The following is a 24,144-nucleotide window of genomic DNA, read 5'->3' as shown; positions in this document are numbered from 1 at the left end:
TGACTAATGCATGACTATTAAATCAGCTAGGCTAAACGTATTGGAATGCCATTACTTTCTTAAGTAATAAGCTATAATGCAGAAATACTACTGCAGAAAACTGAAGTTGTAAGATGTTATTCAATGAAAACTAAAGGCTACATTTTTTTTTTTTTTTTTAAATTTCGTTTATATGCAGAGAGCACGTTGGAAAAGAAAACGTACATTAATTTTCAAACATTGTTTTTTTAAAAAAATTTTTACATAAAATATTGCAAACACGAGCGCTGTGCAACACACGCCATCAAATGCAATGCAGCACAACCACCACAGCGTGACATATCAGCAGATTAGTTGGACAAAAGCGCACTGCTGAACACTCGTCCTCTTACCGGACGAACTTCTGCGCTCTTGCCACGCATTGGCTCTGATTTTGCGGACGTAGCTCCACTATGGTGCAATACCTACCTGTGTATATTTGGGAAGTTTTACTCTAACCTTATAATCACGTTGTTTTTCTCCAAATATTTTCGTAGATAGAAAAAACGTTTCGCTTCTTAAGGAATTGTGAACTCGTGGAAGGGCGTGCACAAAAGTAATGCCTCGAATTTTTTTGTGAAAACAACTCAAGCATTTAAAATAAAACAAACCTAATTAACATTCTGTGTGTTTATTCCTTACACCTACATACTTATTTCTCAACATAATCACTCTGACGAGGAACACAATTCTCTCAACGAAAGACAAGTTTGTTGATACCGTCACTGTAGAGTGTGTGTTGACGGAGCCACAACCTTGCCTTTGCTTGCATCATCATTATCGAAGTCGAATCCTCGAAGGTGTTCTTTAAGTTTTGGAAACACGAAAATTGGATGTGGCCAAATCGGGACTGTATGGAGGATGGTCGATGACAGTAAACCAAAGGCATCGGATTGTTGCAGATGCCGCAGCGCTCGCGTGTGGCCTGGCGTTGTCGTGCTGAAAGAGAGGCTGCTCGATGTGTGGACGAACTCTTCGAATTGAAAACTCAATTACAGCTCGCTGTTTCTCACGCACGGACATTTTTAAGTTACGCACTGCCACGTTAGACGCTTCAATTCTGAGTCCTCTAGCGGCAGGGGGCTGCAAATGTGTAGTCGTGAAGAATAAATATGTTGAATGTTAATAACGCTTGTTTTATTTCGAACGCTTTATAGAGATTTACATAAAAAATTCGGGGGCATTACTTTTCAGCACGCCCTCGTACTTTATTTAGTTGTGTTCCAGAGAATTATAGCAACGAGGTATTTTTAAATAAAATTTTAAATAAATGTTGAATAAAATCCACTACCAGTCTCAGTTGAAGATATTTTTTATTTAAATCGCGAAAAATTTCGGTCATATGTCATGTAAATAAATGTCATCTGACTTATTACTTTGTAAATTGTAGCGAAAAATTATACCTGAAACATCGTGTATATGATGCTAACATTATTATATCTTTTCCATTAGTTAGTTCGTACAGTATGGAATGGTGTAAAACTCAAACCTTAAATAAATAAATAATTTCTTCATATTGTGAAATAGTTGCAGGGCTTTACTTTTCTGATTCAACTCTCACAATCACTTTGAAACTTAATGAAAACTTGAAGATAAGTATTATGCTTTGAATGTCATTTTATTTTTTTATTTTTGTTGCCTTACTTTTACGAACATAAAAATGTATTAAAAATGTAATTTGTAAAAAGAAAGTTATTCACATTTTGCAGAGGGACTGTAAATTGTGTAACTGTCTCTGTAGGGAGACGGTGCAGACACTGTAGTGGAAGCCGGCCGGTGTGGCCGAGCGGTCCTAGGCGCGTCAGTCTGGAACCGCGCGACCGCTACGGTTGCAGGTTCGAATCCTGCCTCGGGCATGGATGTGTGTGACATCCATAGGTTAGTTAGGCTTAAGTAGTTCTAAGTTCTAGGGCACTGATGACCTCAGATGTTAAGTCCCATAGTGCTCAGAGCCATTTGAACCATTTTGAACCTAATATCAAAATTTATTAATTCAGTGGCAAAGTGAACAGTTATCGGCCAGGCACAAACATGACGCTGATATTATAGACGTTCCTCTTATATTGGCACGTGCTTACAAATCATGTAATTTAAGCGCCAACTACATCTGAGGATTGATTTTGTTTGCCCTGCTTTTGCAGCTACTTTTGTATGTTCCGTTTACATGAATAAATTGGAATATTGTGTCAACATATTTCTTTTTATTTTGTTCAGTTTATCGACTACATAAATTCATACAAAGATGATAAAAATTTGCAACAAATCTTCCTGAACTGTTGACAAATTAAGAAATACATGTCTAAAGTCAAACGCAGCAATACTTCTTTGATAGGCAGTTCAAGTGAAAGGTGCCCTAACTGTAACGGCAGATTGAAACATCGACAATGTGTACTACTTGGTGATCAAAGATGTGTGAAATAATTACGCCATAGGCTTCTATCAAGAAAGAGTACGGTACATTCTGCATGAAGAAATCACTCTGAGACAGCTCGGTACAAGAGGAGTGTCACACTTGTTGAATTAAGACCAAAGCAAATGCAAAACCAATCAATGGACGGACTGAAAATATAATCCAACCGAATTTGTCCGATGACGCTTCACGTCAGAAACGAAACAGCGAGGAAAGCAGTGAGTGAAAGCTTGTAGCTGTGCAACAAAGACAGGAAATCGGTCTCATCTACCATCTGTGGCCGGTACTCTCGGGAACAAGAGGTGGCCTTCTTATTGATGACCTTTTAAAGGTTATAACAATTGATTGTCATCAACACACCGATCCCATGGACCAAGTGATGAAAAAAGTACGCAAGGAAATTGAAAGTAAATCTTATCACCGTAGTACATTTGTCCTCAAGGGTGTGTTTGTAATCGGAAAACTGAGATATATTCGGTACACATCGATGGAGCATCCAGCATATTTAGACTTGGGCCCCTATGACTTCCACCTACTAACACTTGTAAAGAATTTTGTGACTCGGAAATATTTGGTGGGTTTTCGTCAGACCTTACAGTGAAACGTTCGTCAAAGTGCATCGACCTGCCTACAAGAAGGGCAGGAGAATTGATCAACAAAACTGCCGTCCAGTATCCTTGACATCGATTTGTTCTACAATCTTAGAATATTTTCTGAGTTCAAACACAATGACGTGTCTTGAAGAGAATGACCTCCTCAGTGCCAACCAGCATGGTTATCGAAAACATTGATCGTGTAAAACCCAACTCTCACTTTTCTCACATGACATACTGAAAGTTTTGGATCAAGGCAACCAGGTATATGCAGTGTTTCTTTACTTCCGAAAAGCATTTGACTCAGTACCTCATCTACGTTTATTGTCAATAGTACGATCATATGGGATATCAATTAAAATATGTGATTGGATTGAGGACTTTCTGTTAGGGAGGACACAGCGTGTTATCTTGGATGGAAAGTCATCGTCACATATAGAAGTAACGTAGATTATGCCCCGGGGAAATGTGTTGGGACCCTTGCTGTTCATCTTATTTATTTATGATCTTGCAGACAATATTACTATCACATCAGGCTTTTTGCAGATGATGCAGTTGTCTATAATGAAGTACTATCTGAAAGAAGCTGCATAAATATTCAATCAGATCTTGATAAGATTTAAAAGTGGTGCAGAGATTGGTAACTTGCTTTAAATCTCCAGAAATGTAAAATTTTGCACTTCACAAAACTAAGAAATGTAGTGTCCTATGACAATAATAATAATGAATCACTGCTGGAATCAGCCAACTCGTAAAAATACCTGGGTGTAACACTTTGTAGGGATATCAAATCGAATTGTCGCATAGGTTCAGTCATGGGTGAAGCGGGTGGTAAACGTCGGTGTATTGATAGAATACTGGGAAAGTGCAGTCAATCTACAAAGGAGATTGCTAACCAGTCACTCATGCGACCGGTTCAAGAATATTGCTCAAGTGTATGGGACCTGTACCAGAGAGGACTAAGAGGGGATATTGAACGTGTACAGAGAAGGGCAACACGAATGCTCACATGTTTGTTGTATCCAAGAGAGAATGTCATAGAGATACTGAAGGAACTGAACTGGAAGATTCTTGAAGACAGACGTAAGCTATTCCGAGAACGCCCACTAACCAAGTTTCAATGATGACTCTAGGGATATATTACAGTCTCCTACCTATCGCTGACACAGGGGTCGTGAGGATAAGATTAGAATAATTACTGCATGCGCAGAAGCATTCAAAAAATCATTCTCTCCTCGCTCTATACGTGAATGGAACGAGAAGAAATCTTAATAACTGGTACAATGGGACGTACCCTCTGCCACGCACCTCACGCTAGATTGCAGGGTATAGATTTAAATGTTTATGTACACCTAGAGGCGATTAACTGAAAAAGAAGTGAAGTTTTGACATAGAGAACAGTCTCTGTGTAAAACGAAAAATGTTTCATCTTATTTTCATGCTCTGCGCGTATCACAATGCAGCTGCCGTAAGATTAATGAATATGACCTTAACGTTTCATCACTACGATTTACTAATATGATGGCATTTGAAGAAAGAAAGACTATAGCATTACATATCGCAAATTTAACCACCTTTTTGTGTATTAGAGGTACTGGCGAACAATAAAAATTTTTAAAAACAAATTGAAATTATTTCTGCTTGCCAGCTTACCTTGCTCTAAAGATTACTTTCTAAATAGATAATATCTGTATGTGATCGGGACAAAATAATTACACTTATTTGTAGAGCAAGATTAAATTAAAAATCCACTTATGTAAATGGGCAGTATGTAGCCATAGTTTCACTGAGAACAGTGTTTGATGTGTAACCCTACTGACAAGTTCCATATCGTACCAAGTTGTCCCGTTTATTATCGACGAATGAAGTAAACAGCTAACAGAGGTCCACGTATCATTGACACCGTTTTGATAACACTGTTTAGTTTACCAAAAGGCCCCAGGCCATTTTGGTTCTTCTACTTATATTTTAATTTCCATGCTATCGACGTCTTTGATTGCTCCAAATACAAAAATTCGTCAGCTGGTTGTATCACATTCTTGTTAACTGACGCATATGTTCTTTAGTGTACTAACATTGATTGAAGCAGTGCCTTTGTTTTTCAATTACTGTTAAGGCAGATATTGACGAAATTGCGTCAAAACAATTTTCTCAAAGTCTGTGAATCTATGAATTCGTTCTTTAATTTCATTTATGAGTTACAGTGGTCTAGTGCGCTGTACCACTTTTAATGCAAGGTTGTTACAACACTTGATTATATCTATTCTTTGTCCTGTGCAACTACTAATGATTAAGTGACTGTCTTGTACATTACGGAAAAGAAGCCAATGAGTCTACAGATTTTTATCCATTGTTTGTCTCCTTTCTTACTTAGGAGAACAGTTAAAACTATCGTTCCAGTTTTGGGCAAGTGACATAATTGGATAGGATTTTGTATGTAATATTGAGGTTGAACGGAATGGTGCTACAAAAGTACTAACTGTCCCTCACATAATGAGAGCTTAGAATCAGATTTAGAAATAGATGCACACAAGAGAGTCATTCTGAGATGTTACTCGACCGACTGTCTCCAACACCGGCAGCCCGCTTTGTTACCATGTGTGAAATTGCGTTCCTTCGCAGCAGTGGACGTCATACTATCGAACCTCGCCACATCATCGGTAGGCCAGCCTCCTCTCATGTCATATACGGAATTTTTTTGAAACACATCGTTTCTATACGCCTTTTAGCACCTTGGAAAGCCTTAGCGAGTGATAAACGATAGTTGACTGACAGGGCACAGCATATATGCCGAGATAACGATACAGCTGCACGTTGCATGAATCACAGACAACACAGTACAATGACCAGAATGAAGTAGCCTACGTTGTCGCCTTACCAGTATCGGCGCCTGACCGCAAGTTTTGATACTGACTGTACTAACAACGCAAATCCAGTCCTACAGCACACAGTCTAACATCATTCCTATGAAGTTGGGTAGCCATAAGCTAAATATTTTTCCGTCTACACTGGCTCGTGTACAGAAAGTTTAATTATTATCATCGTGTGCTTGAGGACGATGATCTTCTCTCTCTTAGGAGCGAAATGCACACTTTCTTACTGTATCTCCTTCCTTGCTTTATGGTGTTTTACAGATTTACTCATCCAGACTTACTTTTTTTCAGGTAAGCGGTTGGGAAAGTAGATGAGAAGTAATAAACGTGATGTAGGGGGCACCTTTAACTAACACCAGCCGCTGTCTTTAAAAAGGGGTAAGAATAAGCAATCCAAGTACGACAATTTATACGCCGTTCTTAAAACAGTCGATTTACACTTCTTTCGTACTGACGATGCACTTCGTACCTCGGCATTGAGACTGTTAAGTTACACTATCATTTTGAAACGAACAGTTTAACAAGTGTCATTGTATTATCCCTGTAGGGTTTATCTGCCCATTTTGGGTGCTTCTAGCCGCAGATTAACATTATTTTCAGGGTTCATGAGCCATGCTTTCTGTAGAAACCGCAGCTACACATTTTTTTCAGCCGTTTTATTGGCTTTAATCAGCAGCGTGTCGGGCCTGGCAGTCTCCCGGTAAAGCGGATTCTTGGAAACGGAAAGACCACGTGATCGTATCCAGGGCGGACTACGGAATTTTCAGTCCGCTCTTCAACCTATCATTCGACTATCAATGATATGGAGATTCGCCAAAAACGACACATGTTTCGAATGCCACGTTACACTCTAGGGTCCCTTTCCGAGTAGGATTACTGAGGTAGGGTAGGTACAGGCAAGTCGCTGACGTGGCGTCCGATTGAAAGACTTGCACAACAAAATAATAATAATTATTATTACTATCATTATTATTATTATTATTATTATTATTATTATTGTTATCATAACATCATCAACGAACTTCCAAATCTAAATTTATTTTTGAGCCCTAGATTTATGTCAGAGAGAAGTCAGAAGAAGAAGAAGAAGAAGAAGAAGAAGAAGAAAGGAAGATAAGCGTTTAACTTCCCATCGACATCGAAGTTATTAGAGACGAAGCAGAACCTACGATTATTTCAAGGGTGCAGAAGGAAATCAGCCGTCTCCTTTCAAAGGAACCATCCCGGCATTTATCCGGAGCGATTTAGGGAAAGCACAGAAAACCTAAATCTGGATCGTCGGACACGAATAAAAAGAAGAATAAGACGTGGAAAATGTTATAAGTGGTTGATAGTTTACGAAGCATAAATGGCTGTTTTGAATTGTCGTTCGTCCTTGCTGGAGGTGAAAGTCGTTATTTGTCCATTTGTGAATGTTCAGAAGTCTGACAATCCGAAGAGGACAATCCGAAGAGAACGATTGAAATTGGAATGTGTGATAAAGTTTGAGTCTTGTAGCAGGTAACTGGAAATTGGTATGTTGCTAGAAGGTATGGAAAACTGGTCAACAGCAGTTAACGACTGACGACAATAAGCCGAAAGAACGAGCGTATTTTCCAGGAACTGCTCGCTCCTAGCGTTGGTACGGACATTAATACAATGTTGGCAACGTGTTCATTTTTTGCTAGCGTTCCCAGAACTGTACGCTCTGCAGCTTACTTGTGCTGCATACATTTCAGGTTATCATGGTTGCTGATATTCCGTCTTGACTGACGCATGGAGCCATACATATTACTTTCACGTCCTGAGACTTCGGTTTAGTTCAAGGTCGTAACTGGGTAATAATTGTATAACAACTGTTTTAGTTTAAAGATGTTGACAATATACTCAATCTGTGCTGAATCGAAAGCTCTAACAAAAAATGTAGAAGTTTCACTATCTGTGCAGTTGCGGGGAAGGCAGTATCCTTGCACCTTTTTCATTCCAGATAACTTCGATAATCATATTTGTGTGCATAACAGTTGTGTAGTAAGGTGCATTTGTACTGATTTTATGTCATGCTGGATTCTCTGATCCCACCCCACCCCAGAATAGAGACTCGGCGTGGCTGACACTCCAAGTATCTCTCTGCACTAACAAGTTCCTCACCGTGAGGTCGGCACAGATGAATCGATCGAATCATTTTAAACGTTTGTCGTAAAAGCTAATACCTCCCTTGCTACTGTGCTACTACCAGCCGATTAGCGGGCAATTTGTGTTTCAGCAGTGGCCGATTTGTCATTGGGCCCTATTTCTACTTTGGCTTCAACACATTCCATTCTTTACATAGTGGTATACGAGAAATTTTGTTGTAAATTTTTGTGAAGAGCGTTGAATATTTTACGTCTGCAAATTTTATACTCCTTAGACAAAAATAACCTCCGTAGGAATGTTTCTACACAAATTAATGTCCCTGCACAAGATCTGCGTTGTTCTTCCACAGTGTAAAATTCTTACTGTCTGAAAAAAAAGGGAAACTGCCATCTGTTACTACAATGTCATGTTCTCACTACACCAGAAGAGTTAGTAAAAAGTTGTTAAGATAGTTGACTAATTAGCTGGAAGTTTATGAATTGCTATAAAACAACAAAATCATATTTGATGGCTTCTGCGAAGCAGGCATGGGATAGATACTTTTCGAAAGACAACTTAAATCGAAATTACTGCTAACTAACCGATAAGCCGCGCGGGGTAGCCGTTCGGTCTTAGGCGCCTTGCCACGCTTGGAACCATACATTCGGGGTTCGAGTCCTCACTTGGGCATGGGTGTGTGTGTTGTCCTTAGCGTACGTTAGTTTAAGTTAAATTAAGCAGTTTGTGAGCCTAGGGACCGATGACCTTAGCAGTTTGGTCCCATGGCAGTTTGGTCCCATACAACTTACCACAAATTTCCAAATTTCCAACAAACCAGACAGAAAATGCGGAACCTACCCAGAACATGGCGTATGATAATAAACAACTATCCTGAAGTTTCGTTTGATGCACCTCCACCAGATAAGACATTAAAGATATGATTCTGTGTATTATTAATGATAAGCCTGTTTTCGCCAAAAGTGAACTTGCTATTCGACGTAGTCCACATTGAGATCCATGCAAACATTTTTGCAGCGATTAATTTTAAGGGTGACTGCAAAATATCCATTTACGGCAAAACGTAGCTGGATGTGGAATTGAGAACGGCTAAAAGAAAAAGCAAAAAAATGGTTCAAATGGCTCTGAGCGCTATGCGACTTAACTTCTGAGGTCATCAGTCGCCTAGAACTTAGAAATAATTAAACCTAACTAACCTAAGGACATCACACACATTCATGCCCGAGGCAGGATTCGAACCTGCGACGTAGCGGTCGCCCGGCTCCAAACTGTAGCGCCTAGAACCGCTCGGCCACTCCGGCTGGCCACTGGTACTGCAAATAACTCTGATTTACTATTGTTAGTGAGTTTTGTACGCAGATATATTGACTTTGGCACAAAAATGCTAATCATAATACATACTCTGCTAATAGTATTTTTTATCTCAGTTATGTATATTTTAACGAAAGAGTTACGGGAGTGACAGTCATTTTGGTATTGTAGAATCAAACTATGTTGAACGTGGGTCGTGCGAATCACCTTTTATCTCAGTTATGTACATTTTAACGAAATAGTTACGGGAGTGACAGTAATTTTTGGTATTGTAGAATCAAATTATGTCGAACATGGCTGCGTGCGCCGGCCGGAGTGGCAGAGCGGTTGTAGACCCTTCAGTCTGGAACCGCACGACCGCTACGGACGCAGGTTCGAACCCTGCCTCGGGCATGGCTGTGTATGATGTCCTTAGGTTAGTTAGGTTTAAGTAGTTCTAAGTTCTAGGCGGCTGATGACCTCAGAAGTTAAATTCCATAGTGCTCAGAGCCATTTTAACCATGGGTGCGTGCGAATCACCCTTTTGCAAGCCACGGCTCTTCTCACGTATTTTTTCATTTATTTTGTCCGGAAGCCTTCTTAGCATTCACTAGTTATTTTTGTACTTCGGAAAACAGTCTAGATCGGTCACATTATATTTGTGTCCGGTTTCAGCCCAAGGGCGGACCCTCTTCAGACCATACTTCAAAGTTGATAGGGAAACACGGATCCACGGAGGAACAACTGCAGAAAATCTTCCGGATGCAGTCAACTGCAAACTGTTTTTCCAAGTAAAATTTTAAGAATCTATTGCTGTTTTTGCCAAAATGTTTTCGAAAGTACTAGTTATTTTGTTACCATTCGAAAGATAATCTGTAAGATGAATCTTTTTACGTCCTTGAAAATACTGGTTATACCCTTTCCGGCAGATAGACCGACTATCCTTTTGCCATTGGCTTTTTCGCATTGCTTCGATTATTGTTTCGTCTGACGTGTAGCGATGGATCTGCATTCCCTTACATTTAAACAAAACAGTGCACATTATCCACTGTAGTCTTTTGGGCCAGGCACAGTCGTTGTTGAGAAATTCGTTTTAGCATTTGCTTTTGGGCGGTATTCAACAAACGCGGCACCCATCTTGTATTGTGCACTTTCTAGGCGTTCTCTTTGTGGTGCAGTTTTGGGATGCCCAGTTTATTCATTTGATCGAAACACACACAGAACGACTACTTTGAAAAGCAGAATTACCAAGTTTATTCCGAACGTCAATTAACAATTGACTTACGTTGTTAGGCAACGAATGTATCATAGACATTTTCTCCCTTCCTCGGGTGTTCGTTCTCTTCCATGCTCATATCATTTCTTTTCTGTGCCTAATATCTGTACGATCTGTAAAGGTAAGCAATTGAATTGATACGCTTTCGGGCTCTCGTTCGACTCTATCGGTTTTCGAGATAATGAGTGCTGTTTTCGCCAACCCAAACCTGCGGATCGTGGCGCAGAGTTCCATCACCCTGTCGGAACTGTAAGACCCCCTTAGTGACAACTGATCACACAGTGTGGGCCATTTCGCGCGTGTACAGATTTGTGCCTGAAACTTCCTGGCAGATTGAAACTGTGTGCCGGACCGAGACTCGAACTCGGGACCTTTGCCTTTCGCGGGCAATTGCTCTACCAGGAGAGCTTCTGTAAAGTTTGGAAGGTAGGAGACGAGGTACTGTCAGAAGTAAAGCTTTGAGGACGGGGCGTGAGTAGTGCTTGGGTAGCTCAGTTGGTAGAGCACTTGCCCGCGAAAGGCAAAGGTCCCGAGTTCGAGTCTGGGTCCGGCATACAGTTTTAATCTGCCAGGAAGTTTCATATCAGCGCACATTCCGCTGCAGAGTGAACATCTCAGTCTAGATTTGTGCCTGTCTAATCTCGTACTGCATCCCAATCGGCGTCAGTAACTACCGACGTGAATGTTTTATTAAGGCCCTGTACACAAGGCCTCACAGCAATAACTGGCAAGAATCCGCGAGGGGTACTGAGACCATTGCGAGAACGAAGGAAAAAAATTCAATATTTAAATTTTTAGGCGAAGACGGAGGTAGCAGATTTGAGTCTCAATCAGAGACAGTGTTTTAAATCGCCACAAAAATGTTAATCGTTGCATATATCCGCTAAGATTTGTTATCTCGGTTGTGTTTTTATTAACGAATGTTAGTGAAAGAGTTACGGGAGTCGCTATAATATTGGTGACTTACCATATTCACTGGAGTATAGATTGATGCATTATATTTGACTCTTTGGATATGGCGACATCATTCATATTATCCGCTGTGAAGGTCTTTTATAAATAAATGTTTTATTATCAAAAACATACACTAGTACAGCTACACATTATAGTCTCATATATATCCTCAATTAGATTTTGTCTTACACAAAAAATTTTTTTCGTTATATCAGCAGTCAGCATATTGTTTCTTAACACATATTGTAATGGAGAAATTTATTACGAATGCCAGTAGATTTCCTAAGAAATCTGGATGTATATATTGTATCTACTGGTGTGTCATGTTCTTACCACTCTGGATTGTTGGAAGTTTACAGTTTTTATTTATCTGAGTGCAGGCTGAAATATTCGAGACTGCGAGCTGTTCTTTTCATGTTAGTCCAGGCTACGAGCTGTTCATTTGATGTTTCGTATGCTAGATCACAACAATACTTCGTACATGGATTAGTGTACTTATTGCTAGCTCTGAGAATAAAAAAATCAATTAAGATAGTGAACTGATTATGTGTGGATTTTCGAAACAACTAGATAAAAGAATTCCTTGTCTCGTTTTCATGTGAGAGCACCGTCCTAAAGTTACAGGCGATACTCGGAAATATTGTTTCTCACATGTCACAGCGCTTGTTACTCTACCAGTTTCACTGTGTGTTTATGAGCTACGTGTTTTCTAACACATACTACACTAATGAATTGTATGTTGAACTGTACAAACTCTCCAACCACTGGAATTTGTTGCATTTAATATGTTCCTAATCTATTGCTAATGAAATGAAATGTCTGGACACACACACACACACACACACACACACACACACACACACACACACACACGTGTTAGAGAAAGAGCAACAGTGTTGCCTGCATTTGTCTGACACAGTATGCTTGTTAGCAGTCAGTAAGTAGTCGCGTTGACACACTTATTCCCTATTTGTGCACAGTGGACTGCCTGGGAGGCTTTGGTTAGACTCTCTGGAGCAGCTACATCTCCTTGAAGTAGACGTAGGACTCGACGCCGGTGTCGAGCAGGTAGCCGACGCCGTTGAAGACGCAGAGCGCGCCCAGGGCGATCCCCACCTTCTTCTCGGCGCTGACCTCCAGGAACTGGTACTGGTACTCGCTCTGGTAGCGCACCCAGTAGTGCAGCGCCGTCGCGCCCACCGCCACCCACAGGAACGTGCCCGCGAAGTTGAGCAGCGCGTCCTGCAACACACACACGCGTGTCTCTAGTCTGGCTTCAGTCAGCCGCAGTCTAACGTTTAAGGTCGCCACAAATAGTCTGCAGCCAGCCACCGCAGCGCGCTGCCCTCCGAGGTGACACAAAATTTTTCTCCCACAAAAATCATATGAAAAATCTGAAATTCATGTACGGTATTTCTCTGTCTACAGTCTCTAACTCTTTTTCTCAGAAACAGGTTGATGTGTCAGGCTCAAAATCACGTCAGATACTAACGAGGGAAGCTCCCCATCGCACTGTCCTCAGATTTTGTTGGTTGGTTGTTTGATTTGGGGAAGGGGGCCAAACAGCGAGGTCATCGATCCCATCGGACAAGGGAAGGATGGGGGAGGAAGTCCGCCGTGCCTCCAAAGAACCAGGCATTTGCCTGAAGCGATTTAGGGAAATCACGGGAAACCTAAATCGGGATGGCCGGACGAGGTTTTGAACCGTCGTCCTTCAGAATGCGAGTCCAGTGCCCAGTGCGCCACCTCGCTCGGTTCAGATTTAGTGGTAAGCTAGCGCATTGGATAGCCTGTCAAAAACTGAACACAGATCAAGCATGGAAACAGGAGTGCACTGAACTGTGGAAAAAAGAAGCCAAATAGATACACTGAACGGTCCAAGATTGTTGTTGTGGTCTTCAGTCCAGAGACTGGTTTGATGCAGCTCTCCATGCTGCTCTAGCCTGTGCAAGGTTCTTCATCTCCCAGTACCTACTGTAACCCACATCCTTCTGAATCTGTTTAGTGTATTAATCTCTTGGTCTCCCTCTACGATTTTTACCCTGCAAACTGCCCTCCAATACTAAATTGGTGATCCCTTTATGCCTCAGAATATGCTCTACCAACCGATCCCTTCTTCTAGCCAAGTTGTGCCACAAGCTCCTCTTCTCTCCAATTCTATTCAATACCTCCTCATTAGTTATGTGGTCTACCCATCTAATCTTCAGCATCCTTCTGTACCACCACATTTCGAAAGCTTCTATTCACTTCTTGTCTAAACTATTTATCGTCCACGTTACACTTCCATACATGCCTACACCCATACAAATACACTGCTGGCCACCATAAATGCAACACCCTGAAGGAAGCATCCGAATCAAGTGAAATTTACACCATGAGTTTGCAGCGATGAGATATGCAACTGATTAGAATTTCAGCGCAGACGCACATCACGCGCGCCTGTGGCGCCACCTCATAGCGCCATTTAAGGCTTGGCGATTTCGACGAGTGTACGTTCGGCACGTGTGTTTACCTTGTGGTTGTTTCACAAGACGATCAGTTATGCCTCGTAGAAAACAGCGAACATCTTTTGATCAAGTATCCGAGTTCGACAGGGAACGATAGTGGCTTACCGAGATTGTCGATTATCATACAGAGAAATCGCTAGTCGTGGTTGGACGAAACCAAACAACTGTAATGCGGATATGTGACCGTTGGATGCAGGAGGGTACGACGGACCGACGTGTCGATCGCATTCACCTCGGTGCACCACTGCACGTGCTGATAGGCAAATTGTGCGCATGGTAGTGACGGATCGCTCAGTGACATCCCGAACCATAGCACAGCACATTGCGTCTGTAACGCATCATCCAGTGTCTGCGCGTACCATTCGACGCCGTTTACAGCAGAGTGGTCTGTCCGCAAGACGTCCATTGCTTCGTCTACCATTGACGCAGAACCACAGACGTCTCCGTCGCCAATGGTGTGATGACAGACGGATGTGGACGGCAGAATGGAATGACGTTGTCGTTACTGACGAGGCACGCTTCTGTCTGCAGCACCACGATGGTCGGATTCGAGTGTGGAGACACCCTGGAGAGAGGATGCTGGACAGCTGCATTATGCACCGCCACACTGGTCTTGCACCGGGTATTATGGTATGGGGCGGTATTGGATATTACTCTCGCACGCCTCTAGTACGCATTGCCGGTACTTTAAATAGCCGGCGCTACATATCCGAGGTGCTGGAGCCAGTTGTCCTTCCTTACCTTCAGGGCTCGGCCACAGCCATATTTCAACAGGATAATGCTTGACCACACGTGGCACGCATTGTCCAAAGGTTCTTCGTCAATAACCAGATTGAATTGCTTCCCTGGCCGGCTCGCTCTCCGGATCTTTCGCCGATAGAAAACATGTGGTCCATGGTTGCTCAACGAGTGACCCAGATTACATCCCCAGCTGCCACACCAGATGATCTTTGGCAACTTGTGGAAGCTGCTTGGGCTGCTGTACCCCAGGAACACATCCAACGTCTCTTTGACTCAATGCCGAGACGTGTGGCAGCGGTGATCTCCAACAATGGCGGCTACTCTGGCTACTGATTCTGGCAGGAACCACATGTCACAGACGTCTGTAAACGTAATCATTTGATACTTGGTCAACATGTTATCTACAAAATAAATTTTGTTGTGCTACCTCTTGTCTTTCTTGGTGTTGCATTTACGGTGGCCAGCAGTGTACTTTCAGAAACTTCTTCTTCCTGACACTTAAATCTATACTCGATGTTATCAAATTTCTCTTCTTCAGAAATTCTTTCCTTGCCATTGCCAGTCTACATGATCCAAGATTAAAATATGCAATATTGAGCTACTTCGAATGACCGTGGCGTCGTAGTCATGTTGTCACGGTGTTCGACTGCGAAGGGGGAGATCCGTTCTTTTTTTCTTTTTTTTTTTTCACAAAATTATGAACTGCCCTTCCGGTCATAGAGGTGTCTGTTCGCTGTATTCAAATTTGTGTCTGGACCTTGCCGTTGGTGGGGAGGCTTGCGTGCCTCAGCGATACAGATAGCCGTACCGTAGGTGCAACCACAACAGAGGGGTATCTGTTGAGAGGCCAGACAAACGTGTGGTTCCTGAAGAGGGGCAGCAGCCTTTTCAGTAGTTGCAAGGGCAACAGTCTGGATGATTGACTGATCTGGCCTTGTAACAATAACCAAAACGGCCTTGCTGTGCTGGTACTGCGAACGGCTGAAAGCAAGGGGAAACTACAGCCGTAATTTTTCCCGAGGGCATGCAGCTTTACTGTATGATTACATGATGATGGCGTCCTCTTGGGTAAAATATTCCGGAGGTAAAATAGTCCCCCATTCGGATCTCCGGGCGGGGACTACTCAAGAGGATGTCATTATCAGGAGAAAGAAAACTGGCGTTCTACGGATCGGAGCGTGGAATGTCAGATCCCTTAATCGGGCAGGTAGGTTAGAAAATTTAAAAAGGGAAATGGATAGGTTGAAGTTAGATATAGTGGGAATTAGTGAAGTTCGGTGGCAGGAGGAACAAGACTTCTGGTCAGGTGACTACAGGGTTATAAACACAAAATCAAATAGGGGTAATGCAGGAGTAGGTTTAATAATGAATAGGAAAATAGGAATGCGGGTAAGCTACTACAAACAGCATAGTGAACGCATTATTGTGGCCAAGATAGATACGAAGCCCACACCTACTACAGTAGTACAAGTTTATATGCCAACTAGCTCTGCAGATGACGAAGAAATTGAAGAAATGTATGATGAAATAAAAGAAATTATCCAGATTGTGAAGGGAGACGAAAATTTAATAGTCATGGGTGACTGGAATTCGAGTGTAGGAAAAGGGAGAGAAGGAAACATAGTAGGTGAATATGGATTGGGGGACAGAAATGAAAGAGGAAGCCGCCTGGTAGAATTTTGCACAGAGCACAACATAATCATAACTAACACTTGGTTTAAGAATCATGAAAGAAGGTTGTATACCTGGAAGAACCCTGGAGATACTAAAAGGTATCAGATAGATTATATAATGGTAAGACAGAGATTTAGGAACCAGGTTTTAAATTGTAAGACATTTCCAGGGGCAGATGTGGACTCTGACCACAATCTATTGGTTATGACCTGTAGATTAAAACTGAAGAAACTGCAAAAAGGTGGGAATTTAAGGAAATGGGACCTGGATAAACTAAAAGAACCAGAGGTTGTACAGAGATTCAGGGAGAGCATAAGGGAGCAATTGACAGGAATGGGGGAAATAAATACAGTAGAAGAAGAATGGGTAGCTTTGAGGGATGAAGTAGTGAAGGCAGCAGAGGATCAAGTAGGTAAAAAGACGAGGGCTAGTAGAAATCCTTGGGTAACAGAAGAAATATTGAATTTAATTGATGAAAGGAGAAAATATAAAAATGCAGTAAGTGAAACAGGCAAAAAGGAATACAAACGTCTCAAAAATGAGATCGGCAGGAAGTGCAAAATGGCTAAGCAGGGATGGCTAGAGGACAAATGTAAGGATGTAGAGGCCTATCTCACTAGGGGTAAGATAGATACCGCCTACAGGAAAATTAAAGAGACCTTTGGAGATAAGAGAACGACTTGTATGAATATCAAGAGCTCAGATGGAAATCCAGTTCTAAGCAAAGAAGGGAAAGCAGAAAGGTGGAAGGAGTATATAGAGGGTCTATACAAGGGCGATGTACTTTTGGACAATATTATGGAAATGGAAGAGGATGTAGATGAAGATGAAATGGGAGATACGATACTGCGTGAAGAGTTTGACAGAGCAATGAAAGACCTGAGTCGAAACAAGGCCCCCGGAGTAGACAATATTCCATTGGAACTACTGACGGCCGTGGGAGAGCCAGTCCTGACAAAACTCTACCATCTGGTGAGCAAGATGTATGAAACAGGCGAAATACCCTCAGACTTCAAGAAGAATATAATAATTCCAATCCCAAAGAAAGCAGGTGTTGACAGATGTGAAAATTACCGAACTATCAGCTTAATAAGTCACAGCTGCAAAATACTAACACGAATTCTTTACAGACGAATGGAAAAACTAGTAGAAGCCAACCTTGGGGAAGATCAGTTTGGATTCCGTAGAAACACTGGAACACGTGAGGCAATACTGACCTTACGACTTATCTTAGAAGAAAGATTAAGGAAAGGCAAACCTACGTTTCTAGCATTTGTAGACTTAGAGAAAGCTTTTGACAATGTTGACTGGAATACTCTCTTTCAAATTCTGAAGGTGGCAGGGGTAAAATACAGGGAGCGAAAGGCTATTTACAATTTGTACAGAAACCAGATGGCAGTTATAAGAGTCGAGGGACATGAAAGGGAAGCAGTGGTTGGGAAGGGAGTAAGACAGGGTTGTAGCCTCTCCCCGATGTTGTTCAATCTGTATATTGAGCAAGCAGTAAAGGAAACAAAAGAAAAATTCGGAGTAGGTATTAAATTTCATGGAGAAGAAATAAAAACTTTGAGGTTCGCCGATGACATTGTAATTCTGTCAGAGACAGCAAAGGACTTGGAAGAGCAGTTGAATGGAATGGACAGTGTCTTGAAAGGAGGATATAAGATGAAGATCAACAAAAGCAAAACAAGGATAGTGGAAAGTAGTCTAATTAAGTCGGGTGCTGCTGAGGGAATTAGATTAGGAAATGAGGCACTTAAAGTAGTAAAGGAGTTTTGCTATTTGGGGAGCAAAATAACTGATGATGGTCGAAGTAGAGAGGATATAAAATGTAGGCTGGCAATGGCAAGGAAAGCGTTTCTGAAGAAGAGAAATTTGTTAACATCCAGTATTGATTTAAGTGTCAGGAAGTCATTTCTGAAAGTATTCGTATGGAGTGTAGCCATGTATGGAAGTGAAACATGGACGATAAATAGTTTGGACAAGAAGAGAATAGAAGCTTTCGAAATGTGGTGCTACAGAAGAATGCTGAAGATTAGATGGGTAGATCACATAACTAATGAGGAAGTATTGAATAGGATTGGGGAGAAGAGAAGTTTGTGGCACAACTTGACCAGAAGAAGGGATCGGTTGGTAGGACATGTTCTGAGGCATCAAGGGATCACCAATTTAGTATTGGAGGGCAGCGTGGAGGGTAAAAATCGTAGAGGGAGACCAAGAGATGAATACACTAAGCAGATTCAGAAGGATGTAGGTTGCAGTAGGTACTGGGAGATGAAAAAGCTTGCACAGGATAGAGTAGCATGGAGAGCTGCATCAAACCAGTCTCAGGACTGAAGACCACAACAACAACAACATCGTCGTGTAACGAAGGGAACTCCAGACGTACGTACCTCCTATTGTTCTGCACAAGTGCTGCATTTAATGCCTCTTGCGTTACGTTTTGGAAGTTTTGACTCTTGAACACCTTCGTTGTAACACAGGTCACAACCTTTATTTGTTGTACATTCAATCTCTGTCGATCCATCATGGACAGGGAACATCAGCTGGTTACGTAATTATCAGTAGAAATGAAATTCTGCAACAACTGTGCAACTGAGATATTATTTTATTTTATTTTGACGACATCCAGTTTCGGCATTCCACTATGCCATCTTCAGGCGCCATAAGCATCTCTCAAAATAAACGATAATGCCATACAGTGCCATATATTCCTGGATTTCGTGAATTCAAACCGTTTCACAAGTGCTTCATTCGAAGCCTTGGTAGCTATATGGCACTGTATGGCATTATCGTTTATTTTGAGAGATGCTTATGGCGCCTGAAGATGGCATAGTGGAATGCCCAAACTGGTTGTCTTCAAAATAAAATAAAGTAACGTGTTAGTTGCACAGCTGTTTGAGAATTTCACTGATATTGACAATTTATTTGTTGTTTTCGTTTCTGTGATAGCTCTATGAGGCACCTCGCCTGCTCTCAATATTCATCACATGTACTTGCGACGGTAATATATTCTTACCATATGACTCATATTCTGTAACCAATGTATAGTACGACTGTTACCAAGATTACAGAAGGAGAACAGACACGTCAGTGACCGGTCGGACAATTGATAAATATGTGAGAAAAAAGGGCACAGGGGAAGTTTGAAGACGGATCTCGTGCTTTCAGTCCAAATCTGTGTCCACACACCCACGCCATCGTGGTTTTTGCGAGTCGCTCGATGTTGCACATGTTGAGCTTGGACCGCTCGCTGTTTCTGTTTTCCTTCTTTTGTCACATGCTTGATCTGTGTCCAGTTTTTGACGGGCTATCCAGTGGACCATCTTACCACTAAATCTGAGGGGGCTGCGATGGGGAGTTTCCTTTGTTAGTATTAACTGGCCGCTGTTGCATCTGCTGCGCACGCCAAGGAGGTGGATACGACGAACTGCATGGTCCGTTAACTTTTCTTGTTTCTCTCGACAGTCGTTGGAAAAAAAGTTCAATTAGATCTACTGAGCAGTCTGTAAATTTTATGAAAAAAATCTACTCGTATTAATACAAACAGAGGACTGTATCTTTTATTTACCTGCGAACAAAACAAATCGAAATTGAGATCGCATTTATATACTTATCTACGAATTAGCTGTCTTTTCGTGAAACTGATGGATGTTATGAGTAGTAGTCCAAGAGGAAGAAAAATTATATCGGATTATGGGCTGTTTCTTATTTACTCCGATCAAAGTCAGTGTTTTTGCAACTGTATTTTTTATAAAGGTTTCTTGAAAGAACTGCAACCAGTCGCCTTTTGTTTTGTTCTTCAATTTTTATTATACCATTGCCGGTTTCGAACCGCCTAGCGATTCATCATCAGATGGTATAAATTTATTGATTGTTTACAGGTGTGGGAGTCATGTACAGTTATTGGTTTCCGTTGGCTGGTTGCTGCTGCACACAGTATTCTGGAAAACATAATGAATGTTTTCCAGTGAACCTTAATTTTACTACACTTCACACACTTAGCCACAGGTAACACGTTACATATGCTTTACAAAACACTACGAACAAAAATAGTCTCCACTGTTCACAACTTAACGTTACTTAAGCACAGGAAGGAGCAAAGTATGCAATCATAAAAATATTTGACCAAAATTCTTGTGATTTAATGGCGCTGTCGGACAAAGAAACATTGCACTTTTTGTGAACATTTTTTCGACGTTGCAACTGTAGAAAAGGAACTCACCACCTGGTTCCGAAGGCAGCCCAAAGATGCTGATTTTTCTCGCCTGCTTTTTCATTACAGGACAAATGTCATAATGTAAAGGAAGATTCGTTGAGCGGGAAAAATGTCTAGTCTCAGATCAGTAAGTTTATCTAAACTCTATATAGTAAAATAACTAACGTAATCACTCGCGGTATCGTACGACTGGACAAAATAATGCAGCTCAGCGACGTGCACTGTAAGAGCAGTTTCGATTGAGGGCATATAAGAATATTTGGGAGACAATTAAATCACTGAAATATCAGTCCAGTCAAATCATGTCACGAAATCAGATTTTTATGCTACTGTGACTTGGATCAAATAGGAGATCATGATTTCTGCATCTACATCTACGTGATTACTCTGCTATTCACAATAAAGTGCCTGGCATGAATCACCTTCGTGTTGTCTCTCTACCGTTCCACTCTCGAACGGCACGCGGGAAAAACGAGCACTTAAATTTTTCCGTTCGAGCCCTGATTTCATCCCGAATATACAGTACGTCTGAAGTGTGTGTGTGTGTGTGTGTGTGTTTTGCCGGTAACCACTCTGCTACGAATTGAGCCCACATTTGACTGTTACGAGCAGTGGAGGACAAGTCTGTTAGTCTTTATGACTAACCACAAACTACGTATGTCCAGTTTGTGGCATTTTAGGTCAAGAAAAAGAGATAACTGGTATTTGTAACCAGACTATGACATGGAGTTTTGGTAATTAATGGTGGCCCTGATTGTCGACTGAAACTTACAGTAAGGCAGCTGTCGTTCATCTTGCAAGCATTGATGAAACACAGGGGGACGCGGAAATAGGACTTCGGTATGAATTACTCCCAGTGTTTAAGACAGGACTAGTGATGTGCTGCTGACGAGTCAAACATGGAAGATGGAAGAAGCAAAACTGAAAGGGGAAGCATACATCCCACGGGTCAGGTCACGGATTTTGCTCATATTTCGCATGGTTCTAGTACATACTTAAATGCAACAAACACTGCTCTAGTATCGTGCACTTTTCCATCTTTTTCGAGAAATTATTATTCAAAATTTTACGAACTAGTTGAACAGCATGTGAGAGCGCTATACGTCGAGCAGCGGCGTTGGCGCAAACCGCAGAAGACTGCAGGCAGCAAGTCTGCCCTTCCTCGTCGTTTTCTTTTCTTTTTTGCCTAGTCTTTCACCAAACACTCGTATTGCTAGAACGTATCACGTTTCTTTCAAAACGGTCATTGTGGTAATTTCATGACAATGTATAATCGAGGTACAGTGAGGAATTATGATGAAAGGAGGAGTTATTTATCGATATATTGACGCACGTATCGATGGTACATTCATACACATATCTTTGACCCGTTTAGTGTATGCTTCGCTGATAACAAAAGAAGTACATGAGAAAGCTGTAGATTTTTACGCGAAGGGATACTTTTTCCACACAGACCGTGGTCCCACCTGAGGGGGAGTCGGCGCTAGCTTGCTAGTAGTGTGTGCATTTGCTCACCGTGAGCGTCCTTCTCTGGCCGAGGCAGCTGGCGACGAGCGCGGAGAATGTGTAGATGAAGAAGCCCACCATCACCCCAGAGGCGACCATTTCGGCGTCAGGGTCCTTCTCGTCGTTGATGTTCCAGCTGCCGCCCACGCCCAGGAAGTCGCCATTGTTGCCCGAGCGGTACAGGATCAGCGCCACGATGTTCAGCGCCTGCAAACGACGGATGTGACGCCAGTGCTATCCATCACTGTCTCCACTCAACTGACCTGGCCTGGTCCCTTAATCTAAAAACGACATTGGCAGTGTTTACGGTTCATGATATGTGTCTACTAGGAATAGGTGGCAGTGTCAGTAAAATATTTGGGGCTCAAATCTGCGTTCTGTGACCATGGAATAGGGTGTCCATGGTTTTCTCGCCAACACTTAAGGCTAATGCAGGTTGATTTCATAAATGTGGCTACTCTTACACAGCTGAGCGGAGGTCAGTCTCCAACGACCACGATCTCGACAAGACGTTAAGTGTTCCTTTCTGTTGTTCCTTCACTTCAGGAGTCTCATCTGAATTTTACTCTCTTTTCATCAAAACGTATTTCAAGAGCTTTAGAAGAATTATAGTTTTGGTTCAAATGGTTCAAATGGCTCTGAGCACTATGGGACTTAACATCTGAGGTCATCAGTCCCCTAGAACTTAGAACTACTTAAACCTAACTAACCTAAGGACATCACATACGTCCATGCCCGAGGCAGGATTCGAACCTGCGACCGTAGCGGTCGCGCGGTTCCAGACTGAAGCGCCTAGAACCGCTCGGCCACACTGGCCGGCTGTAGTTTTGGTGACTAGTATATTATAATTTAATTTTTCTAGTTTAGGACGCAGTCACGAATGATGTGACAACTATGTTTTAAAACACTTTGTACATCATTAAAAGCAGAGCTACGCCATGAGTACAGGTAGAGCGGTAGAAGTGAATGAAGCAGTTATTTTGCAACTTTATACACCGAAGCTATCTTCTCGTACGCCAATACTTTTGCCTCATTCAACACTATTCGTGAAGAGATTCCTGTTAAACAAGTGCATTTGTGAATCTCTCTCCCTCTAAAGACTTAATCTTAAGGAGACATAATCAAATGAGTAGAGAGGATATTGGCTACACTCAAACACCCGATTTCGGATTTTTTATGTCACCTACACACATCTATTTTGGCGGTAGCTTATTTGCACACTTTCAGCCACTATTTATTTTAATCAATGGCGAATTTTTTCCGAATCCGCATTCTTTTTACGGTAAAAACCTTTGTCCAACGGAGTCGGCGACAAACGCTCCAGCTTCCCACACAACTACTTGCGCTAAATGCTGCCGTCTTACGCCATTCTATAATACCATGTAGACTCTACGAATTAAAAGTATCTCCAAGAGCTACGAAGATAAGCTGTGTCAAAACAGCGGAGAACTTCAGTTTCTTCGCTCTGAGAAGGACAGCGTTTATCCCTAAATTGTTGAATAACAGGTCCTTCAAAATTTTCAGCTACGGCTGAGATAATTTTGTCATCTATTCCAAATAACACTGTTTACCTCAATCAGATTTCAATGACACAAGTATCTTCTCGTTCAAGTATTGTGTTGTATTGTATGTTAACCGGGGACCTAGAAACGACAGAGAGGCATCGCCGCAGCCGCAGTGGTCCACAACCCCACTACGACTACCGTAGTCCACTTCACCCCTCCTCCGCCCCACGCCGAACCCAGGGTTATTGTGCGGTTCGGTTCGGCCCCCGGTGGACCCCCCAGGTGTTCCTTCCCGCCCGGAGAGCCGGGCGTTAGACCGCACGGCCAACGGGGCGGGCTCGTTCAGGTATACATCCACGTCTTCATATGGTTGTGCAGGAAAAAATATTTTATGCAACGGTTCCACATTTTGAATCGTATGTGCAATTGATTCTTCTCCTGAAATTAGGAAATTTGAGAAACGTAATTA

At 42.0% G+C, this 24,144-nt stretch overlaps 1 protein-coding gene across 1 annotated transcript in view; it reads right to left on the bottom strand.

The window, feature by feature from the left end:
* Nucleotides 1-12,161: 12,161 nt before the first annotated feature.
* The window catches only part of LOC124596417 (protein snakeskin-like), a 29,790-nt gene continuing 17,807 nt past the window's right edge, over nucleotides 12,162-24,144 (bottom strand). The window contains exons 2-3 of the mRNA XM_047135547.1: nucleotides 22,180-22,377; nucleotides 12,162-12,765 (exon numbers count right to left, since the gene is read on the bottom strand). Coding sequence (XP_046991503.1) covers nucleotides 12,544-12,765; nucleotides 22,180-22,377 — 420 coding nt within the window. The 3' untranslated portion in view covers nucleotides 12,162-12,543. The remainder of the gene's footprint in view (nucleotides 12,766-22,179; nucleotides 22,378-24,144) is intronic.

This window comes from Schistocerca americana, chromosome 2 (assembly GCF_021461395.2).
Source record: "Schistocerca americana isolate TAMUIC-IGC-003095 chromosome 2, iqSchAmer2.1, whole genome shotgun sequence".
NCBI classification, from domain to species: Eukaryota; Metazoa; Arthropoda; class Insecta; order Orthoptera; family Acrididae; genus Schistocerca; species Schistocerca americana.
Note: the sequence above shows the minus strand (reverse complement) of the source record. Positions and strands in the feature narration are given on the sequence as shown.